The 24,324-nt window shown below is 38.1% G+C and overlaps 2 protein-coding genes across 3 annotated transcripts; one reads left to right on the top strand and one right to left on the bottom strand.

Annotated features, from left to right (window-relative positions):
- Positions 1–1,832: 1,832 nt before the first annotated feature.
- On the bottom strand, positions 1,833–3,809 carry LOC149814496 (uncharacterized). The gene has a single exon (XM_089990367.1). The coding sequence runs from the start codon at positions 3,807–3,809 to the stop codon at positions 1,833–1,835; it is 1,977 nt and encodes a 658-aa protein (XP_089846493.1).
- A 262-nt stretch (positions 3,810–4,071) lies between these two features.
- Positions 4,072–23,225, top strand: LOC149814495 (uncharacterized). 2 transcript variants are annotated; one of them, XM_089990016.1, is made up of 4 exons: positions 4,072–4,335; positions 5,931–6,010; positions 6,102–6,160; positions 22,927–23,225. In XM_089990016.1, the coding sequence occupies exons 1-4, from the start codon at positions 4,099–4,101 to the stop codon at positions 23,151–23,153; spliced, it is 603 nt and encodes a 200-aa protein (XP_089846142.1). In that variant the 5' UTR covers positions 4,072–4,098; the 3' UTR covers positions 23,154–23,225. The 2 variants fall into 2 exon arrangements, with proteins under 2 accessions (XP_089846142.1, XP_089846141.1); XM_089990015.1 differs by having other exon boundaries at positions 22,849–23,225.
- Positions 23,226–24,324: the final 1,099 nt, after the last annotated feature.

The following is a 24,324-nucleotide window of genomic DNA, read 5'->3' as shown; positions in this document are numbered from 1 at the left end:
GCCAGTGCTTTAAGGCTGTTCTCTCAAAATAACAATAAGAAAAGTCTATAAAAGAAAAAAATTCAAATAAACAATAGCATCCACGCACTGCTAGCAAGATGTCAACGCCATAAAAATGTGTTTTAAGACAATACATGCAAACTTTGAAATTTCTAACATTTTGCTTTAAAAAAAAATCATAATTTGTCTAATTTTTCACATTATTATTTTCATCAACTTCTCTTTTATCTTCCCAAAATCTGGGAAAAGAAGTTTGCCACAGAAGAAACAACCAAAAGTAAAACCAAGCAGTTACGCTTGTAAAATCATCGACCAAGAACTTTTGGAAAAAGAACTAGAACACAGGGCCTTATGAACATAGCTGAGAAAATTATATGATAAGTAAAAATTTGGGGTGGTGCGGCCTTATGATTAGGCATGTGCAATAGATCCATACTAAGTTCTTATGTTCCATCCCCAAATCAATGCTTAATAGTGCTGTCTACCTGCCTTCTATACATGTTAGACCATGAGGATTGTGAATGAGACCCATAAGTGATCAAGATTACCAGTTGCTTCACTGCTCTTAAACCTTCATAATTTCCATCAGACAGTCCTTGCCAATGTGCGTCCCTTTTTCAAAATATTTCTTCCATGAATAGCATGCAGCTGCAAGCTTTCAAACTGGATTTTTTAACCAATTTTGAAAGAGTTCCAAAGTAAGTTTCCAAAGATAGCCTTTGAAGCAAATTGACAGACAGATATCTTCAGTTAGAGACAAAAAAGTAGGGCTCATGCACATTTGAGATCACTGGATTCTAAATACATGCTGGGAAGATAGTATGCATATGAATTACATGTTATAGGCCAAAGACAGCCTATCCATATATCATCAAGCAATTATCTTCTCCTTATCATCCAATCATAGGAGCAGAACCTAATTCCATGTTGTATGCTCGCATATCTCATGTATTCGGCATTCAAAAAGTGTGTATGTGTGTGTGCACCATCGAGTTGAAGAAAGAAGGCACATAAGTTATAAAAATGAATGCAAGTGTCAAAAAACAACCTCTCACAAACTCGTTCAGATTTGCATGGCTAAATACAGAAACTCTGACATATCAGGTGAGCAAATCCAATGATACTAAGTTGTAAAGGGAATGCCATGTGAAACCATCAAAGAGCACATCAAATGAAAACCAAGGATGAACCATTATTTCGGGGTTTGCATCGTTTTACCATATAACTAAGAAAATGAAGCACACCTACAGTGTATAGTGTCAACAAAGAAGATAAGCAGAATAAAGGGCCAATCAAATGATGCCTGCAGCCTGTTTACAAGAGATAAGGACAAATAAAGCACCATTGAACATCCAAGATATCACATTAAGCTGTTTCTTTACAAGTAAACGGTTTTTCAGATGCATGACATAAATAAATGTGGAATCCAACCTTGCAGACTAAGCTTCCCAGGCCAATGATTTTGTAAAAAAATTTAGAAGATGCATCACAAAAATCCCTCTTAGAAGCAAAAAGGAACCCTTTCCGTGGAATGCCAAGAAATGGAGAAAAAAACCATGAAACAATAATAAAAGGTTTTGTCTCCACATGCAGTCTCCTGGAGTTTTGATTCGTACAAATGGAGTGAAAGATACCAATGATTTTGTTTCTCTGCCTGCAATCTTACTCGAATTCTTATTCCTAGATTATGGAGGAAGAGACCTTGGAACGATAACAAATGGCTTTGTTTTTCTGCTGCAATCTTGCTGGAATTTTAATTCTTGATGCTAGAGGGCGTACACTTGAAAACCCTGTACAAAAATAGAAAAAGTTAATTCAGTTGCTTGTTGGGCTCACACCTCCAACGGATCAGGCTTTGCAAAACGACTCTTAAGAAGCTCAAACTCGCTCTCAAGGTTCGCTATCCTATCATCCAACAGGCAGACATCCCTCTGCAAAATCTTAAACTTGGCTTCCCACTCATCAGAAAACCCATCAACTTTCTCCACAACCCACTGCAAGAAAGAAGCTCTCTCTTCTTCCTCACGTTCGAGCAAATGTTTCGCCAGCTCCTCAGAGGTAAGAACAAGGCCACCACCTCCACCCACATCCTTAAACAGAGGCTCGTCCATTTGCGGGCATCGCTTCCGATAGTCATCGAACGCCTTCCTTGTGGCCTCGAGCAACTGCCTATAACCCTGTGCTAAGTTGGTCGTGGCGTATAGCTCAAACCTCAACCTGGTGAGCTCAGTGTTCATCTTGTACTGAGTGGCCTGCAAGGTACTGATAATCTGATCGCGGTTCCTCAGCTCTGAGGTAAACTCCTGCATGTTCAAGTGCGCGTGCACCAAAGACTCATGCTTCTCCATATGAATCTCTCTCGCTTTGTTCATCCACATATCAATCTGCTCCATGCACACATTGAAATCGTTATCCCACTGAGGATGACCGTTCCTCATCTTCTTCTGGATCTCATTGTGAACAATGATGACATCATCCAATTCCCTTTTACACCCATTACCGTATGGGGATACCGGCTGATTCAAATGAAGAAAATTCTTATCGATCCCCATGGAAATCACATCTGGTTCGCTTGATCCAGGGCCGATGCTCTGCCCGGCAGACATGCCCACTAAACCCGCATTATCCTCCATGGCAAACATAAGTTCTGACGAGGGAATCTGCTCGAAATTCCCGAACTCTGCCTCCAGTTTTTCAGAAACCCTGCTCGCTCCTCCTGCCTCATTCGAGCTACAAGGTCGGAGGAGGGGGCCGCGATCATCGTTGCCATCATCATCATCATCATCGACCACCATCGCATCTTCCTCATTCAAGATCTGGTTCATCTCGCAATCCTGATCGCCCGTCTTCTCCTCCTCATTCTCCTCCGTATGATGCACATTAGCCATCACATCTTCCTCGTCCTCCTCAATGGTGGTGGGTAAAGCAACAGCGGGAGCGGTGGCAGGGACAGAGTCGGCAGCGGCGATCGGTTCTTCTTCCCTCTCAAAGAGCTCGGGCCGCTGCGAGCGGATCAGCATCTGGAAGTGCGAGGCGTAGTAGCAAACCGAGAGGGCGAGGCCTCTGGAGAGCTCCTTCTCGGCCATGGACCAGACCAGACCAGCCCAGTCGATTTTCTCGGGCTCTCCGGAGTCCAGCAACCGGGCGGCGCTTGTGATCTCATCGGGGATCACCAGGGTGTCATCTGCATCGACGAAGATCCAATTCATCATGAAATCTTTCACCGCAGAGAGATCCTGAACGGCTTCGGCAGCGTCCTCGGAGGCATCGGCTTCGAGGAGGGCTTCGGAAGGGTTGCGGTCCTTCTTGAGGGGGAGCCTGAGGGCACGTGCGAGGTCCGGGCGGCTGACCTTGATGCGGAACTCGCCAACGGAGCTAGAGCGGGTGGCGGGGTCGTAGCAGGCGACGAGGGAGGCGAGGAGGTCGGCGCGGACGTCGCGGTCGAGCTCGAGGGTGGCGAAGCCCCAGAGGCCCAGCCGCCGGAGCAGGAGCTTGTGCCTGGAGAAATGGGCGAGGGGCTTGGCGGGGGAGAAGGGCACCGGACGAAAGCACCGCCCGAGCACCTCCAGCTTCTTCTGGACGGCTGCGAGCTTCCGGAACGTCATCTTCTTGCGATGGGGAGGGGGCCTCTTGATCCCCGCGGCGTCGGGGAGATGGACGGCCGCGGAGGCGTTGTCGTCGGGTTGATCGACGGCCTCCGTTGGGTGGGAGGGGCTCGTCGTCGTCGTTGGGGGCTCCTTACCCTCTTGGTATTGGTTCTGCTGTGGATCTATGGGGATAGGGTTTTGGAGGGAATTTCTGGTTCGCATTGGGTGCGGGTAGGAAGAGACGAGACGAGAAGAGAAGAGAAGACCAGACGGAGACGCGATTCAACTGCTGCCTGCAATTTAAAAGCAATAAAAAGGAAAGTTTTATACTTTATAATATCGTGGACCGTAGTGCCATTGTAATTAGAAAATAAACACGATATTTTTCTGTTTAAAACGGAAACTAAAATATCACGTCTTTTTAATGATATTCTCAACCGAACCAAAAAATTAAATTTAGTTGTGGTCGAAGGGCACTCGGGCTTTACTCTCTCTCTCTCTCTCTCTAACCATGCACAGGGCATGTAGGACGCTGTTGAAGCTTAAGAAGATCCATTCATTGAGCCAACATCACCGAATGCTACCCAACCCGAACGGTTTTCAGAGACGGGTTTCTGTTGGTCTGCCCAGAGGTTCCAGATTCGCCACCGGCTTCACACCTCTCCAATTCAAGCCCTTGGACTCCATAATCGATACCCAAAAGGCCAACAGCTACACCCCTCAAGAACTAGTCAAGATATGGGATGAGGTAGGCACCCTTCACTCCACTCTTTGTGTTCTCTTCCCTTTTCCTCTGTCACCATCTTAATGGTTTTATGTAGATTCTCAAAAGAAAATGGGAATTGGCTGCTTACTTTTATTTGGGTGTCTCGTCGTAATGGTTGTGCTGCTAATCGCCTTATAATGAATGGTCATTGCTAACTCTCAGCCAATGCCTATAATTTGGTGATTTGATCTATCCTGATCATTATCAAGTATTGTATTGCACTCGTTAGAACTTGTGTTTTATTATGGTGGTGTCTGGTGAGAGAGAGATGATGATGATGTTTGTCTAGATTATGGTGCTTCCTGATTCTTCCAATCATTTTTGCTTTTAGAGCTTTTATTGATATTGATCCATATAGATTTTTCAGGACCTTACTCTGTTCTTTCCATAAATGTATCTCGTCTGCAATTGCCTTCTCTTTTTTGGGGGTGTAGATTGGGGGAAGGAGATTTGAATAAACATGGGTATGCGTTCTGATGCTAGTGCATCCTGAATGCTGCATCAATTTTTTTGGCTCTTTGATTTGCAACCTGGTATTCAATGTGTTACTGAATTCCAACATCGCTGTCTTGATAGTTTTTTTTTATAGGCAAGCTGGGGTTAGGCAGATCCTCACCAGTTATACCATTGGGTTTTGAACTTGCAACGTCACAGCACAAGGTGACGTGCACTAACAGCTCCTACCAAACAAGTGGAGCCCCCGATGGTATCGCTGTCTTGATACCTTTGATAAAATAGATGCACTTTTATTTTTAGCAGATTGGCATACAATATAATTTTTTTCATTTCATATTCCCTGAATTACCAGTCAAGCTTGTTTTGTTGCTATGCTTGTTTAATTGGTAGTGTGTATGTGGAATGATTTGGCGTATTTCTCATCTAAACAAGTGGTCATTCTGTTTCGGTTTCTGAAAAAGCCAAATATTTCTGTCTTAAGTTCTTAACTGATATCTGCGCTGCAGAAATAGACTTGGAGACATTACCAGGACAGATTTATAATTTGGATATGGCCACCAAGAGAGAAACTAGCAACTACTTTAGCCTTAGAAATAAGAAATCTTATGCTAGCATATCTATATTTCTCCGGTTTTAATAGGTACAATTTTGGGAATGTGCAAAAAGGACAGCAAAGAATGGTTATCTAGAATCTGATTGCACGGGATCGATTTCTTTACATGCGATATAGCTATCTTATATTTGCTTGATTGAGCAATTTAAAGAAATGCCGCCCTACAAAGGCATGGGCAAGTTGTTACACTAGGCAAACGATAGGCTATTTGGTGATTTTTTGGCAAGCAAATTTTATTGAAGGTTGAGTTATCACATCCTTATGTTTAACTACAAAGGCTTTCATTTGAAAGATTTGGTTTGCAGCAATAATATTTGCAACCACCGTGCTTTGTCAAGGTATCTGCATGCACTAGAGACAACTGCTTTTTCTTTCCTTTGGTTTTCATGCTCCTATCATTTGTCTGGACTGGCATAATATGTGCCAAGGCTCTTCTCTATTCTGATATAGAGGTTTTGGCATTGAAGCCCAAGCTGCTAGGATTATGATGTTCTTTATTATTGTACAGTATCACTTGGGAAGAGGTCATGTAAGTGCATCTGTGGATGGAAAGCTATATCATTTGCTGGACCAACGGTCTATATCTTGGTGCATTTTTCAAACCTGTTATATCTTCTTTACCTTGAAAATGTAGATTATTTCCCTTATAGCTGTTGTCTTTTGCATTATGTTTCTGCAGCCAGCACTTTGTAATTCCTTTGTGGAGGGGGAATGGCTATACAACGATGTTTGTTCAAGGTATCATGCCAACTCTTTCCTCAGATTTAATGTCCTGATTTTGCATTGCTAGATATGAAGCAGTTAAAAAATATGTTTTATGATTTTATCCCTTTAATGGCTTGTACAATTGTAGCATCATGTTTAAGTTCATTATTTTGGGCCATGAGAGGAACTGCTATCAGTGGTTTCTAGTACCCCATGATTTATGATGTTAGTATCTAGAAGCATGAGAAATACAATAGGTCTATCTTGGATTTGCTATTGGACATGCATATTATTAATGCAGAGATGGGAAAACAATTTCTTGAATGCTTTTTTGTCTCCCAGATCCCTTCATGAGTGCTGATGCTATGTTTGAATGTCTGCAAGAGGAACTCAAGAGTCTGCTTCATGCTGTCTTTTTGCTTGATTTACCATCAACGAACTTCAGCTTCTGTTGTTGCTGTTGTTGTTTGGAGTTGTACATATTGTAATGACGTTCCTTTTTTTATGACTCCAACCAGTGACTAGCTACCTAACCCCTCTTCCTCCTCCTTGTCTACACCATCCAGATGGTTGGGGATGAGAATGAGAGATCATCTATGTCACATAGGTGCGGGTGCGGCGATGCGGCACTTTAAAAAAACTTTGGTGCAGGGGTGCAGGAGGATATATATATATATATATATATATATATATATATATATATATATATATATATATATATGTGTGTGTGTGTGTGTGTGTGTGTGTGTGTGTGTGCTTGATGGTTTTTTTGTTAAATTATGTAATATATATATATATATATATATATATATATATATATATATATATATATATATATATATATATGTCACATGGGTGCGGGTGCAGGGGTGCGGCACTTTCAAAAACCTTGGGTGTGGGGGTGTGGCAGAAAAAAAAAAGAATATATATATATATATATATATATATATATATATATATATATATATATATATATCAGTGTTATAAAAAACGTGCCTTGAGGTGCAAAAGGCGCCCCTCGCCTTGAGGCGCGGCCCTCTGTGCCTCAAGGCTCAAGCCTGAGGCGCAAAATTTTTTTTTTACAAGATTTTAGAGTCATAATCAACAAAGTTTTTGTAGGTTAATCTCATATATTTTCCAGTTATTTCAGTTATGTAATAAGTTTATTAGTATATTACTATATTTTAACTTTTGTTGGTTAATCTCGTATATTTTTCAGTTATTTCAGTCATGTAATTAGTTTCTTAATATATTTTAACTTTTGTTGGTTAATCTCATATATTTTTCAGTTATATAATCAGTTTTTAGTTAATTTTATATGTTAATCTCATATTTTTTAGAATAATCTCATATATTTTAACTTTTGTAGGTTAATCTCATATATTTTTCAGTTATTTCAGTTATGTAATCAGTTTCTTAGTATATTTTAACTTTTGTTGGTTAATCTCATATATTTTCTAGTTATGTAATCAATTTTTAGTTACTTTTATATGTTAATCTCACATTTTTTAGAATAATCTCATATATTTTAACTTTTGTAGGTTAATCTTATATATTTTCGAGTTATTTCAGTTATGTAATCAGTTTCTTAGTATATTTTAACTTTTTTTGGTTAATCTCATATATTTTCCAGTTATGTATTAGTTTTTAGTTACTTTTATATGTTAATCTCATATTTTTTAGAATAATCTCATATATTTTAACTTTTGTTGGTTAATCTCATATATTTTCCAGTTATGTAATCGGTTTCTTAGTATATTCTATCTTTTGTTGGTTAATCTCATATATTTTTTCAGTTATGTAATCATTTTTTTAGTTACTTTTATATGTTAATCTCATATTTTTTAGAATAATCTCATATATTTTCCAGTTATTTCAGTTATCTAATCAATTTCTTAGTAAATTTTAACTTTATTTGGTTAATCTCATATATTTTCCAGTTATACAATCAGTTTTTAGTTACTTTTATATGTTAATCTCATATTTTTTAGTACTTATTTGAGATTTTCTATTTCTTATTGGTCGTTATTTCATCAATAAAGTATTTCTTTATTTATTTGTATTTTTAGATGTTTTTTATAATTTTTTTAAAGTTTAAAAAAAAAAAAAATTTTTTTATAAGGCTTACTCCTCGCCTCAGTTTTTGGTGGAGCGCCTCGCTACTCAATGCTTTTCACAACACTAATATATATATATATATATATATATATATAGAGAGAGAGAGAGAGAGAGAGCAGGGCGGGGGGCTCGGCCCCTCCCCTGCCGACCCAACAAGAGAGCGAGAGGGTACCTACGATGAGGGAGAGGAGGAGGTGGCGTCGGGCTCCCCTGCGAGACGTCAGGAGGAGAGGGGGCGAGCGAGCGAGCAGAGCTGCGCGGGAGAGGAGAGGATTAGGGCAAAAAAAATTTGCCCTAATCCTCTTTCGCAGCCCCTTTTGATCGGGCAACGAATTTTTTTTTTTACGTTAAAAAATTGGACGAAAATGACCTTGGGTGTGTTGACCGCACCCAGGGTCGTGTTGACCGCACCGGGTGCCGCACGCACACCCATGTCGCGTCGATGCAGGTGCGGTACCTGCTTTGCCGAGTCCCTGTGACTTAAATATATATCTATATATATATAGAAAGAGAGAGATCATGACACATATCCATATATATTACATATATATGTCTATGTGTCTATCTATATATATATATATATATATATATATATATATATATATATATATATATATATATATATATATATATATATATATATTTCCTTTGTAACACCCATTAGGGGTAAATCTGTCTTTTTACTTATTCACGCACATATGTATTTTTTCCTTTCTTTTTTATTTTTCTTTTTCCTTCCTTTTTCTTTCTTTTCTTCTTTTTTCCTTTTCTTTCTTTTCTTTTCTTTTCCTTTTTATTATTGAAAGGGCCCACCATATGGGGACATTGGAGCTTCCAACGGTCATATTTATGACTGTTGGAAGGGCTCCAATGTCCCGTATGGAGCCTTCCAGTGGCTCCTTTTGCCTATAAATAAAGGGGTTTCTCCCCTTGTAATGTAAGCTTCTTTGAGGCCATTCTAGAGTGAAATATATTTATTTCTTCTCACTTTGTGTGTGTACCACTTTTGTGGTTTATTGTATTTTCGCCCATTAGTGGCTACTTTGTTATGTGTGCATGAGTTTGCATGGCTCGTGGAGATATCACATGCCTTCCTTAGCACTTCATTACATGATATCAGAGCTTTGGTTGTAAAAGCTTCATTGGATTCCTTTTCGACAAGTAATATCTCTTCTCTCTCTTGCTTTCAACTTTTATATTTTAAGGATGACCAACAAGGATTCAAAAATTGGTCTCTCATTTAAATTAAATGGGACTAATTATTGTATGTGGGCGGCCACCATGGAAAATAATCTCAAAAGAAAAAAACTTTGGGGTTATGTGTGGAACCATTCTGGAACCACAATTGAAACTCACTAAACTTAAAGACAATGAGGAGAGAGCCTTAAATGAAGAAGAAAAAGAAAAGGTCATTCTTGAATTTTCCTCTAAAATGGAAAATTGATAAAGTGAGCATGCTAAAATATTAGCATGGTTCATGAATAATGTCGAGCTTAAAATTTGTGTCAATCTTGCCAAATTCAAGAAAGCCAATGAAGCTTGGTTCTTTATGAAAGGGATGTACACGCAACGTGATCTTGTTACACTTCTTTTTGCAAGAAAAAGTTAGAGAAACAAAGCAAGGTGATATGAGTATTAGGAACTATTATAGTGCCTTAACCTCTTTATGGGATGAACTCATCCTTCTTGAACCTCAATGGGAAGGAAGTGTTATTGCCATGAGGCAAGATCAAATGAAAAAGAATGATTTTTCCAATTTATTCATGGGCTTCGTCCCGAATTTGAGCAACTAAGAGGATCGCTCTTTCATAGGGCTTCCACTCCCCATAGTAATATTTTAGCCGACTTTTGTCAAGAGGAGACTCGTTTGGCCTTGAAAAAGGATGGTGATGAAGTTCATACCGTGTCTAGACTCAGTAACAATGTTATACCTTATAAACCACCTCACTTTTGAAAAAATAATGGTGGAGGAAGAAAGATTATTTGTCATCATTATAATGAACCGGCCCATATTCCAACGGATTGCCCCAAGCTCAAGAAGAAAGTGGCTTCCGTTGGACAGACTTCTCCATCTCCAAATGAAGATTCAAAGAAAGATGAAGACATTAAGGATTTCATTGCACATCTTACCGAAACTCTCTAACAGTTCATAAGAATGAACTCTTCTACACCTTCCACTTCTGGTGACGCCATTTCCTCCATTCCAGGTATGTCTTACTGGATTCTTGACTCGGATGCCTCTTTCCATATGACTCTAAATGCATCACTTTTATTAAAACCAAGTCTTAATTCTTTTAAATCATATGTTTCCACGGTCGATGGAACATCTTTAGATATTGAAGGAATTGGAAACCTTGAAAAAGTTTATGGCCAAAATAAAGATTTTTTTGTTTCAAAAATAAGAATTATTCCAAAACTTAGTTTAAGGAAGTTAAATCTTGGAGAGCACAACGCCTTGGTGAAGAAGTTTGTCAGTTGATATTCCGATGTAACATAAGGAAAGTCAATGGTTCTTCTTAAATATTCTTCACGAACATAGTGGTAATCCATCTCAATATACTTCGTGCGCTCATGAAATGTGTGATTTTTGTCAATGTAGATTGCACTTTTATTATCACAACATAATTTTGTGGGCCCTAGAACTTGAATATTCATATATTTCAACAAGCTGTGAATCCAAACAATCTCCATTGTGGTAGATGTCATGGCTCTATACTCAGCTTCGGTGGATGAAAGCGATACTTTATGTTCCTTCTTGCATCTCCAAGAAATTAATGATTCTCCTAAAAAAATACAAAAAACAGCGGTGGAGTGACGGTTATTTGAATCACCTCCCCAATCAGAGTCAGCATAAGCAATTAAATTTAATTCAAAAGAAGAAGATAGAAATACCCCCTTGTTTAATGTATTCTTTATGTATCTGACGATGTTGAGAATGACGCTCATATGAACTGTAGTAGGTGCATGTTGAAACTGACTAGCAACATGTACTGCATGAAAAATATCAGGTCTCGTAATGTTGAGATGCGTTAAAGATCCAACCAGTTGTCGGTAAGGTGTGAGATCTTTTAGGAGAATCCCATCATCAATCTTCATCTTTGAATCTACTATTTCAGGAGTTTCACAGACCTTGTCATCTGTGATTCCTGATCTGTCAAGAATCTCACAAACAAGTTTAGTTTGAGACAAAAAATAGCCTCTATGAGAATATGCAACCTCAATTCCCAAAAAATGTCAGAAATCCTAAGTCTGACATTTTAAATCTTGAAGTCAAGATAGATTTAATGTTCTTGATTTCTTTGACATCATCACCTGTTATTAACATATCATCAACATATAACAGTAATATAACAATCTCTGCATCAGATTTCTTAACGAACAATGCAGTGTCAGTATAGCATGAAGTGAAACCATTTTTAGTCATTACATTGTTAAACCTATTGTGTCAAGCCTTGGGAGTTTGTTTCAAGCCATAAAGAGCTTTACGAAGATGAAGAACTTTATTTTTAGGAATTTTCATACCAGGTAGAACATCCATGTAGACTTCTTCATTAAAATCACCATTTAGAAAGGCATTTTTGACATCCATTTAGTAAATATTTTATTTTCTAATGGAGGCAATGGTGATGAGACATCTGACGGAGCTACTGGAGCAAATGTCTCTTCATAGTCAATCACGTATTCTTGACTATACCATTTAGCTACTAGACGAGCTTTATACCTCTCAAGAAATCCATCACTCTTGGTTTTGACTTTGAACACCCATCAACATCCTATAGTTTTCTTTCCACTGGGAAGTGTTTGAAATTCCCAAGTGTTGGCTTTCTTAAGCGCTTTGAGTTCACTCTCCATAGCTTCTCTCTATTCAATACATTGTTTGGCATCTTCAAAAAAATTTGGTTCAAAATATGAGTGAATGGCACCTAAGCAAGCCCGATATTTAGGAGAGAGAATCAAAATATACGAATCTAAAAAGAGTTCTTCTAGTTATTTCAGTTCTTCTAGGGTTTGAATCATGTGGGGAGATAGATTTGCTAGGTTCACTATATTGCTCAATAGCACTTCTAAAGGTGCGTCTATCTCTATGAGTATAGGTGATAGGGTCTCTAGTTATATTTTCTTCTTGAGAGGTAGTAGGGTTAAAGTTATTGTTGATTTCAACCACTTCATTGTCACTGTTATATGTTGATTCATCATCACTAGAGATATCATCTTTAGATAAAAGATAAAAAAGAAAGGAATAGTCGGCATTTTCTAAATGAGATTCATTCTTTTCAAAACCACTATCAATTTTCAAAAATGTTACATTCTTTGAGACATATAACTTATCATTTTTAGTATCATAACATTGAAACCTTTTTGGGGTTTTCGAGTAGCCAAGAAAAGCACAAAGAATAGCTTTTGGTGAGAGTTTATCATTCTTATCTGTAAGGACAAAGCATTTACAACAAAAAACTCTCAATCTATTATAATTGGGTTTTTTTTCATATAGAGTTTCGAAATTAGAGATTTTATCTTAATTTTTTGATGAAAGACGATTAATAAGATAAACTGAAGCAATAGCCGCTTTGACCCAAAAAAAAATTGGAATACTTTTGGAAATAAGAAGGGTTCTAGTGGTTTCAATGATATGCCTATGCTTCCTTTCGGCTAACACATTTTGTTGTGGGGTCTTAGGACACGATCTTTGATGGACAATACCATAGTCTTCAAGATATTTCTTAAATTCATTAGAAAGATATTCGCCTCCGAAATCGGTCCTAAATATTTTTAAATTATTATTAAATTGATTCTTAATTATCATATGAAATGATTTAAAACATGAAAACACTGCATGCTTATGTTTAAGGAAATATATCCAACAATATCGAGAAAAATCATCCACAAAAATCACATAATAGGCAAAGCCTTCCTTGGATATGACGGGTGTCGGTCAAGGTTTTAAAACCGTGACTCGGAACTCGACTCGTTCTTTATTGACTCGTGACTCGGCGGGTCAACTCGGTGACTCGGACCGGGTTTTGTTAACTTTTGATTTTAAAAGAAAAAATATATAATTTGTCTCAAACCATGTTTTTGAGTAAACATATAGTCTCCAAATGTCTATAAGAATATAAAAACTGCAAAGAGCTATAGAGGTTTGCTTGAATTTGATATCTATACAAGCACTTTGACTAATTCATGACTTGAATTAGAGGATGTGCTCACCATGAGTTCAGTCTGCTACTACCTACGGTTCCTAAAATGGCCAATCATATATGCTAGCTTGTTTTAAAAGTTTCAATTCCCTCTCTAACAAATCCATAAATGTAAAATAGGGATATATGTGCATAATGCCCAATATCAACATAAATAAGTAATTTTCTCATGTATGAAAACTATGCAGGAAATATATTAATATTTGAATTTGTACAATGCGTGGTCACGTAACAAATGGATGATGAAACCTAAATGTGACTTCCTATAGGCACATTTGACCCTTCATATATAGTGAGAATCATTTCTTTAAAATATTTTGCTAGAATAAGTTGATAGCACAGGGTGAACAGTAGTTCGAACAACATGGCGATTTTATTCTATGGATTTAAATGATTTTTTATCTTTAAATGATTTTTATTTTCTTTTTATACAAAATATGGGGGTAACCCTTGTTAAAATATATGTACTTATATATTTCGAAACTGTAATTTGAAACTCAAAAATCAAATTTCAATCATCCCAGAACTCGCCCGAGTCAGGCCGAGTCAAGCCCGAGTTAAGGCCAAGTTTTGGCAAACCGAGTTTGCCTTGCCGGGTTGACTCCGTGGAGGGCCGAGTCAGCCGAGTCAAAGAGTTGACTCGGCGAATTTTAAAACATTGGTGCCGGTTTCCAAACATCCAAATGAACAATTTCAAAAGGTTTTGTGGTAAACATAGATCTTTGTTCAAAATGCATACTTCTCATTTTTTCAAGAATACAATCATTACAAGAGAAAATACTTTTACAAAGATTTTTAATAAAATGCAAATAGGATAACTTGGTGATGTTGGGATGACCAAGTCTTTTGTGTCAAACATTTATGTCTTTATGTTGGGCCACATTACAAAATGGGGTTTTAGGGATTTGAAGAGAATCTACATAGTACAAGTCTCTCTTCCTAGAGCCTTCCCCAATCAACTTTCTGGACCGGTGATCCTATATTAAACATTTATTAGATGAAAATTGAATGTCACATCCAAGGTTCGAGAGTTGAGAGACATAAAGTAAGTTCAAATTCAATTTAGGTATAAATCTAATTTTGGGAATAAAGAAATTTTGAGTTTCAAAGTTTTCAATCCCCTTAATTTCAAGAGAAGTGTCATCCACGTTTCAACCTGAAGGGGAGGGAGTAGATACGGTGGCACCGGAAATGACTCCCTTAAGAAGAGGTTGAAGAGCTTCCATAATTTGATTTAGAGAGAGTTCCATTTGTGGAAGTAGATGTACCTTCTTTTTTTTGAGGTTGGGATGTGGTTGTCATAGCCAATAATTTCTTCTATTTGGAACAAACCGGTTTGATGTGTCCCAGTTCTCTGCTAAAGTGACACAATTTTGCTATAGTCCCTTATTCCGCCTTGTCCTCCATTGGATCCTTGATTTTGATTTTTAAAATGAGGAGGCTTATATGTCCTCAAGTTGTTCTCGGGCCTAGAAATGACATTCACCCCATCACATTCTTCTTGATTTGTGGGCATTGCAAGAACATTTGGACTTTGCTTGCAAATGCCCATACGTGTTTCTTCTCCACTTAATTTTGTAATGATGCCTTCTAGAGAGGGAGAGAAGATCTAATTTGCTCAAACTTCGGCCTTAGCCTATTCAAAAAATTAAAAAATCGATCTTCTTCTAATTGCTTATGACGAATCTCTATGGCCTTTCCACTATACTTTGGTTCGAGCATCGGAAGCTCATCCCAAACGAAAGAGAGTTCGGCAAAATACTCTCTTATAGTCATTTCTCCTTGGAGAAAAGTTAACACCCTCTTTTGGAGATAATACTTATGGGACAAGTCCTTAGAGGTGTACATCTTTTCAAGATACTCTCATGCTTGAGATGCCTTTTTGAACTTTATAATATTGACATTGATTCTTGTCTCAACGGAGGAGAATATCCATGACAAGATTTTGAAGTTTTTTATTTTTCACTCATATTTTTTGTTATATTCTTCGAGAGCCTTGGTTTGTTCATCTCCTTCAAGAATTTTTATTTTCCCTCTTTCAATAAAGGTGATTTTAGGCTCTGGTTCCGGAATCGAGCCTTGAACGTAACCCCAAAGCCCTTTTCCTTTAATGTGAGCTTCCATATTTCTGGCCCACACGTGATAGTTGGAGTCATTTAGCTTGAAACCAAGAGAAAAATGAGTCTTTTTCACCCATTAGAGAGATAAGATGAGAAAAAAGAATACGTACCACAATAAGATTTTTTGTAGTAATCTTCTAAAATATTGGATGAAGAAGAGTCTTCACATCAATTTCCAAAAAGTTGAAGGCACGCTTTTTGAGGCACTCAATATTTGTGAAGAACCGCACCAATTTCTTTCTCCAAGTAACCTTGCTCTGATACCATGTGAAAATCTATATAAAAAGAGATTTTGTATAAAAACACAATACTAGAAACACGAGGTGTGCACAAAGGCACAAAAGGAGAACTTCTCACAAGTGCACAAAGGCACGAATACAAATGCACAAAAGTAAAAAATATCAACTTGAATATATTCAGTCTCAAAAGGGGCTTTACAAAAAGCATGAAGAAACCTAAAGGGGGTCACCCCTATTTATAAGATCATGGAGACATGGGGGGCTCCAATACACATGTTGGAGCCCCTCTAACGGTTAGAATTCTAACTGTTGGAGGGGGCTCAAAATAAAAAAGACAAAGAAAAATACAACAAAAGAAAATGTAAAAAATGTACAATCATATTCTCAAGTGAGAATATGCGTAAAAATATGTGAATTTACATAAATACCCTTATCAGGTTTGATATATATATATAAGAGAGAGACTACATTTTAACAATGATCATCATCGGTAACGATAGGAAGGGTATTGAATTTATTAAAAATATTCTAAAAGAAAATTTTGATATGTCTGACCGTGGTTTTCTAAGGTACTTTTTAGGAATTGAAGTTGCATACTCTTCAAGGGGGTATGTCTTCTCTCAGATGAAACTTGCATCCGACATCATTGATCGATCTGGGCTAACAGACGACAAGAAAGTGGAGACTCCATAAATGATCAATGCCAAAATAAGAGCCAATGATGACACTCATTTAGCAGATCCCACTCTTTATCGTCAGTTAATTGGGTCACTAACATATTTATCTATCACCAGGCCCGATATCTCTCATGTTGTTATTGCAAGCCAATTCAAGATTGCTTCTACTACTATTCACATGGCCGCAATCATGAGGAATATCAAATACTTAAAGAACACCATAACAAAATTATTTTTTTCGTCTTCCTCATCTCTTAATTTACTTGCTTATACTGACTCTAATTTGGGGGGCAACCCCGATGATCGTATATCCACCACAGGTTATTGTGTATTTCTTGGAGAGTCACTTATATCTTGGAGATGTAAGAAACAACAGAAAGTATCTCTTTCTTCTACGGAGGCAGAATATCGGGCGATGGCTACAACCACCACTGAAATTATTTGGTTAAGAAGCTTGCTTAAAGACATGGGCATTTCATTTTCCACTCTTTCGAAGTTGTGTTGCGACAACAAGAGTGCTATCTACATTGCTAGCAATCACACCTTCCACGAACGAACAAAGCATATAGAGATGAACTGTCATTATGTTCGTGATGAGTTCTTACGAGGTACCATTCAACTTCCATATGTTTCCACCGAGTACCAGCTAGCGGACTTCTTCACCAAAGCTCTGTCATCGCCTCGATTTTACTTCTTCCTTAGCAAACTCTCGGTGATCTCACCGTGTGTTTGAGGGGGGGTGTTAAATTATGTACTATATATATATATATATATATCCTTTGTAATACCCATTAGGGGTAAATCTATCTTTTTACTCATTCACGCACATATGTATTTTTCTCTTTCTTTTTTATTTTTATTTTTCCTTCTTTTTTCTTTTCTTTTCTTTTCCTTTTTATTATTGAAAGGGCCCACCATATGGGACATTGGAGCTTCCAATGGTCATATTTATGACCGTTGGAAGGGCTCCAACGTCCCATATGGAGCCCTTCCAATGGATCATTTTGCCTATAAATAAAGGGGTTTCTCCCCTTGTAATGTAAGCTTCTTTGAAGCCATTCTAGAGTGAAATATATTTATTACTTCTCACTTTGTGTGTTTACCACTTTTGTGGTTTATTGTATTTTCGTCCATTAGTGGCTACTTTGTTATGTGTGTATGAGTTTGCATGGCTGGTGGAGATATCACATCCCTTAACACTTCATTACATTTTTCTTCTCTTCCGGTGTTTTTTTCACAGTTTTGACCCCATAAATGTGTTGGGCATGGTCGATTTACGCGGAATCCACACCTGGATCATGTGTTTTCGATGAAAAAAATTATATTTGGAGCCTCAAAAATTTGCAAAGATTTTGGACCGTTGATTTTTTGAACCTTATAAAAACCCATCCATGTGTCAGAATCAAACACTTCAAGAGCTGATCCGTATAAAATCAAGTACATAGATCACATCTCACGATCAGAATTTAAAAATAAAATGAAAAAGACCTGAAAACCCCATCAAGCATGTATCACAAGCACCTAATGTTCAAGCACATACTTTCTACTCTATATATATAATTTTTAATAATTAACAGTAACACTAATGAAATAAAAGCAATTATCATCTAACAAAACCCAACCCTTTTAGGTTTTGCTCTGCTGAACCCAGCCATGCTGGGATCTGCTCAGCAAAGCCTAACCCAGGAGTTCAGTTATGCAGAGCCAAACCTAGCAGGGCTGGGTTCATCCGAGTTGAACCTCAAACCCAAGGGTTCAACAGAGCCAATCCCAACAGACCTGGGTTCGGCAGAGCTGAAGCTACAAAGCCAAACCAGCAGGCCTCTTTAGATACAAGAAGAGAAAGAGAGATAGAGCGCAAAAAGAAAAGAATAAAAAATAAAGTTCTTTTGGGCACCACGATCCACGATCTCACGTCCTCATGAACAAGCTTCACCAACATCAAAATTGTGATAGCGCGGATACCATGTAATGAAATCAAGAAGTCTTCACACACCTCATACAAGAGGCACAAAGTAAAACTTCAAAGAGGTATAAACACAAAAGCTACTTAAGGGCTAATCAAGAACACGCATAAAAAATATATTCTTTATTGAGATGAAATGCATTAATGAACAAGCAGCAAGAGACCCATTTTTATAGAGAACATAAGAGAGAGAGAGAGAGAGAGAGAGAGAGAGAGAGAGAGAGAGAGAGACCTTGTAACCGTTGGGGAGCTCCCAATGCCTATAAGAGTCAAGGACAAGAATGCCCTTGACCAAACCCACAAAGATCTGATTGAACAAAAAACAAAAATAAAAATAGAAAAGTCAGATCTGTCCCTAGTGGACGGATTCCTATTACAAGAGGAAATTACCAAAATACCCCTATAGGATATTTCAGTTTACATATATAACAAATATATATATATATATATATATATATATATATATATATATATATATATATATATATATATATATATATATATATATATTGGATATAATATCTTAACATTCTCTCTCTCTCTCTCTGACACACACCCACAATCCCCAATTAAAAGAGTATTTTTGTATTCATATTGAAAATCATTTTTTTCTGAAAGTTTGAGGAAGGTAAAATTCTGCAATTTCTGGTTGCCAGTTCACATGGATGCATCCCAAGGGACACAGGAAATTGCAAAATTGCTACTATCATAAAGGTCTTCATGTTTTAGGGATATTTGAGCTTTGAAAAGCTCTCTTTGTGATGATCCTATGGCAGCTCAAGTGCTTGTGGAACATGTACTTAAGCTCCTGTTGGTTTTAATTGCAAGTAATAGATAGTTGATTTTAGAAGTGATGCTGTAGAGATATCTTCAAGGTTAAACTAGTTCAGTTCATATTATTATCCACAGAGACTAACAAATTGGTATGGTCAATCATCGCATGGAGCCCTATTACGTCAGTGTGCAGGTGATCACCTACGTACTAAATGGCTATAATAGACCTAATAGTCCAATTATTCTATATGATACAGCATATATCCTACACCTTCACTAGAAATTGTAGTTATACTTGTGGAGTAATAAATGTTCAGGCTGCCGATGCTGAACTAAGAAGCTGGTGCTGGAAAAAGGTGTTGGTTGTTTCTATTTTCAGTTATGACTGAAGTCTAAGGTGCATCTAGGGGTGGGCAATGGGCCGGGCAGTCCGATGGGCCAAGCCGACCCGGTCCTCCATGCTCCGGGTTTGGGCCATGATTTTTGGCTTAGGCCCATTAGGTACCGGGCCGAAACCTGGCCCGTTATATATGTGGGCCAGGCCCGGGCCTGCCTGCTGGCTACTGGGCCCACTCGATGGGCTTGAGTTATTGATTTTTTTTAATAATATAAATTTTTTTAAAATTAACTAGTACATAGTAACTTGGATAACTATCACTATTTACGTAATTAGTTGCATAGGAACTTGCTATTTGTTAATTATTACTATTTACCAAATTAGTTGCATGGGAACTTGCTATTTGTTAGTTATTACTATTTACCTTTCTTACATGGTGTAGTATTGTATCGTAATCTAGGTCATAGGGATTCGGCTAGACAGGTGCCGCACCCGCATCGACGCGATGCGGATGTGGGTGCGGCACCCGGTGCGGTCAACCCGACCCTGGGTGCGGTCAACGCACCCAGGGTCATTTTGGTCCATTTTCTTTTACCTGGTTATGGCCCGGTTTGATCAGAAGCTGAGTAGAACTGAGAACCGGCCTCGAGACGCTTTGCTGAACCGGTTTGTTGGCAAAACCGGTTACCTGAAAACTGGAGTAGCCGAAACGCGTACCCTTCATTGCTCCTTTGGGGCTTCACCTGAACCCAGAGGGAGAGAGAGAGGGGACGTTGGGATTTTACTTGAGATAAGAGGTTGAGGTGGGGAAGAGGGTGGGGAGAATGGTGGTGGGAATCGTCCAGAATGGCAAACGCAAGTTGGTGGGCGAGCTTCTCCACGAAGGACGTGAGCTCGCAGAACTCCGGTTCGAATTTGGAGGGAGGGTGACGGTGACGGTTCGGACAGTAGATTTCGTTCGGGAACACATTGAAGGGCAGTCAAAGCTCTTCGTCCTCCACATTAGATGCAAAATCTGCCATCCCCCTAACCCCCGAGAGAGAGAGAGAGAGAGTATTAGGGCTTGGAGGGAAATTTAGGAGGCCGCGCTCTCTTCATTATATGGGGTCAAGTAGGCGATGTGACCGAGGGGTTGGCATCGAGTGAGTGATGCAGTAAACAACGATTGAACATAAAAGTCAAGACTTTAATGCCACCTTTATTGAATTTGGTATAAAAGTCCTTTTCTAAATAAATCTGGCCATTCGATTTTTGCTTCAGAACAATCATGACTTAACTTTTAAATGGTAATGGATGTCAGAGGAAGTCAGTGAAATGACGTTCCTAACTTTAAACAAGAATAGTAACTATTGAGTATTGAGAAACAAAGAGGCGGGGTTGCGAGGGGGGGAATTTTGGCGCATTTGGAAATTAAAATTAAAGGGATTGTGGTTGTTGATGTGACCGTTGAGTCACGTGATCCTTCCCGCTCGGCGCCACTCGGCTCTTACCCGCTGGACGGTCCGTACGCTACTGTGTGTTCAAACCAAAGTCGGGTCCGAAAAAAATTAACCTCCCGTGTCGTGTCTACTTGTATTTTATTTTAGTAAAAAATACACAGCAAAGTCGGGACCCGTGCCGGGGGAACACCCGAACTCTCCTATATATATATATATATATTTATTTATTTATTTATTTATTTTACATTTTTGCCCCTGCTGCACCCCCGCACCCGAGTTTTTTGGAAGTGTCGAATCCCCGCACCCGCACCCACACCCATGTGACATAGATCGTAATACATCTGATATTATGTTAACGCAGTGCATGGTGCTCTATCCTTCGCAGGGATTTCTGGGCATGATAATAACATGGGTAGATGTGGATTTTGCATCCATAGCATAAAACCCATGGTTGAATCCATTTCAAGCTGTATATCTCTTATTTTGGAAATATCATAGCATGATACAAAAAGGCTTTTAAATGTTGTGTTATTTTGAATTTTATGTTTTTTTTTTATTTAATTCATTTTTTTGTATTCTAAGAATTAATGTATTAATTGTATTAAAAATAACCTATAAATGGGTTTGGTCAAGGCTGGGTCGGACCCGGACCACTTCACATTGGCCCTTTGGGCCAATGGGCCGGGCCATGGGCTTCTCTTTGAACCCAAGCCCGTTAAGAACCGGGACGACCCGGTCCATTAGCAGGCCTCCCTGCCTGATGCCCACCCCTAGGTGCATTGGTGTAATCATTGTCAAATGGAAATGTAGACAAGACATTTCCCCTAAAACCAGTCATCAATTTGTATGCTAGAATGGGGTGTTGCAATCTGAGATACCTGCAATTCCTGACCCTCTATTGTCAAACCCTTCCTAGTTTTTGTTCATTGGTTGCTTGGCCCATCAGAAATGCAACTTGCATGATATAGCACATTTGGGGGAGGTCTTTCAACTTCCTGCAGGATGAAAAAGTGTGATATATTGATCAATGTGAAATTTACATGTGAAGCAACCAGCTAATTATTCTAAATTAATGGGCCAGCCCGATGCCCACCCCTAGGTGCATTGGTGTAATCATTGTCAAATGGAAATGTAGACAAGACATTCCCCTAAAACCAGTCATCAATTCATATGCTAGAATGGGGTGTTACAATCTGAGATACCTGCAATTCCTGACCCCCTATGGTCAAACCCTTCCTAGTTTTTGTCCAGTGGTTGCTTGGCTCATCAGAAATGCAACTTGCATGATATAGCACATTTGGGGGAGGTCTTTCAACTTCCTGCAGGATGAAAAAGTGTAATATATATTGATCGATGTGAAATTTACATGTGAAGCAACCAGCTAATTATTCTAAACTGAATGTTAGGGTGTAGATATTATACTTATCTTTCTTTTTCCATTTGTCTGTTTTTCAATAAAAAACGGGTCCATTTGAAAGCTATGCAGATGTTTTGTTAAGAAATATAGATGGGTTTGTTAAATTCCTGCTGCACTTATGACATTCTCAATGTCTAGACATTCAGTTTCAAATAGACAATGGTACCAGTATTGATGCCAAACTCTAATGCTCTAGTGACATCTTTTTATGTCAGACATTTCCAGTAAATTGTATAAACTAAATGCAAGGTGTGGTAAGACAAGCATGATTTTCTTTTACTTTATGATCTTAGTCCCGCTGGTACTTCATGCTAGATTATAGCATGTATTGCCTTGATCACCAACTGTATGACATTTTATAGCAAAATCTTAGAAAAAAAATCCAGCACAGAGTCAGGGTTGCATGTTAATGTGGATATATCTAATCTGCTTGCAGTTAAAATGCCCTACATGCTTTTCACTGGTCTTGAAGATTACAAGGCAACAGGAACTCAAGCTGCTCCTTATTTTACAGTAACTTATTACAAGGAATTTGCAGAAACAAAAGGTGTGGTTCTTATCCGCGGAGATGTTGTATTCCCAAGCAAACTTAGTGACTCAGAAGCAAGGTGGCTATTGGAGACAACCCAATCCTTTTATATGAATGACACAAGGTACAAGTTGGTTGAGCGTTTTAATAAGGAAACTCGAGATTTTGAATTCAAAGATGTTTTGAGCTCGCTTAGCATGCCTGTTGGCTGAAGCTTTAAACTGGCCAGAGACATTAAAGAGTCAACCTGAGCTGAAATTTTTAATGTGAAATTGTGCCAGTAATGCTAGTGGATCACATCATTTGATCATTGTTTTTTTTTCATTATTAGTAGGAAATGTAGATCCAAAGAACCCATGTTCTCAAGCCTTTTTATCAAGAAAATTGAGTCACACATTCGATATGAACATTGCATGGGATGTGATATCTTCATGTCCTCTGCAATAAAAAAAATATAGCAGAAATGCATATGAAAATAAAAAAGCAGTTGGATGGGGACCTTCATGTCAATGCTGTTTTTGAACAAGGCTCTATTTGGGAGATGGTATTTGACAATGAAATGGCAAATCCAGGATTTGGGAGCCTTTGGATTTGGCAAATGCATCAGATTTTGGAATTCTTCTTTCGATTATGGCTGAAGTTTGCATCTCTATGTCACTACCAGCTTACAATAACCAATAAGAAACTTGAAAGTTGGAAAGCCACTGTGGATAAGTGTTTGCATCATGCACTTCCTGTTTACCTGGAATAAGTCATGATCTTGATATGGGAAAAAATACTCTTTAATCTTTCCTTATTTTTCTTCATTCTTGACTCGTTGCTTTTCATAAGCTTTCTAAACACCAACAGCCAGGATGAGAAATTGAGAATAGTGAAAATGCCGAAGCAAAGGGAAGTGTAAATGAAGATGGCTTTTCCATTGGCCTAAAAGCTCGCAAAGTCCACCTAGTGGTTGTTTTCTGGCATCTAGAATATGAGGTTGAGAGAGGGAGTCTGAAGAGGATGACACCAATCAGGATGGGAGCTCAATCCGCCATTGACAAGGTTGGTGGCAGTGTTGTGAAAAGCGTTGAAGCATAGTGAGATGCTCCACCAAAAACCAAGGTGAGGCGTAAAGCGTAAGTCTCAAAAAAAAATTGAAAACTTTAAAAAAATTATTAAAAATATCTAAAAATACAAATAAATAAAGAAATTATTCTTCTTATATGAGATTAAACTACAAAAGTTAAAATAAGATTATTCTTCTTCTCTTTCTTCCTCAATTTTTTTTTTTGAAAACTTCAAAAAAATTATAAAAATATATCTAAAAATATAAATAAAGAAAGAAATTCTTCTTCTTTTATGAGATTACCCTATAAAAGTTAAAATGAAATTCTTTTTCTT

This window comes from Nuphar pumila, chromosome 15, assembly GCF_984573655.1.
Source record: "Nuphar pumila chromosome 15, dmNupPumi1.hap1.1, whole genome shotgun sequence".
NCBI lineage: Eukaryota > Viridiplantae > Streptophyta > Magnoliopsida > Nymphaeales > Nymphaeaceae > Nuphar > Nuphar pumila.
Note: the sequence above shows the minus strand (reverse complement) of the source record. Positions and strands in the feature narration are given on the sequence as shown.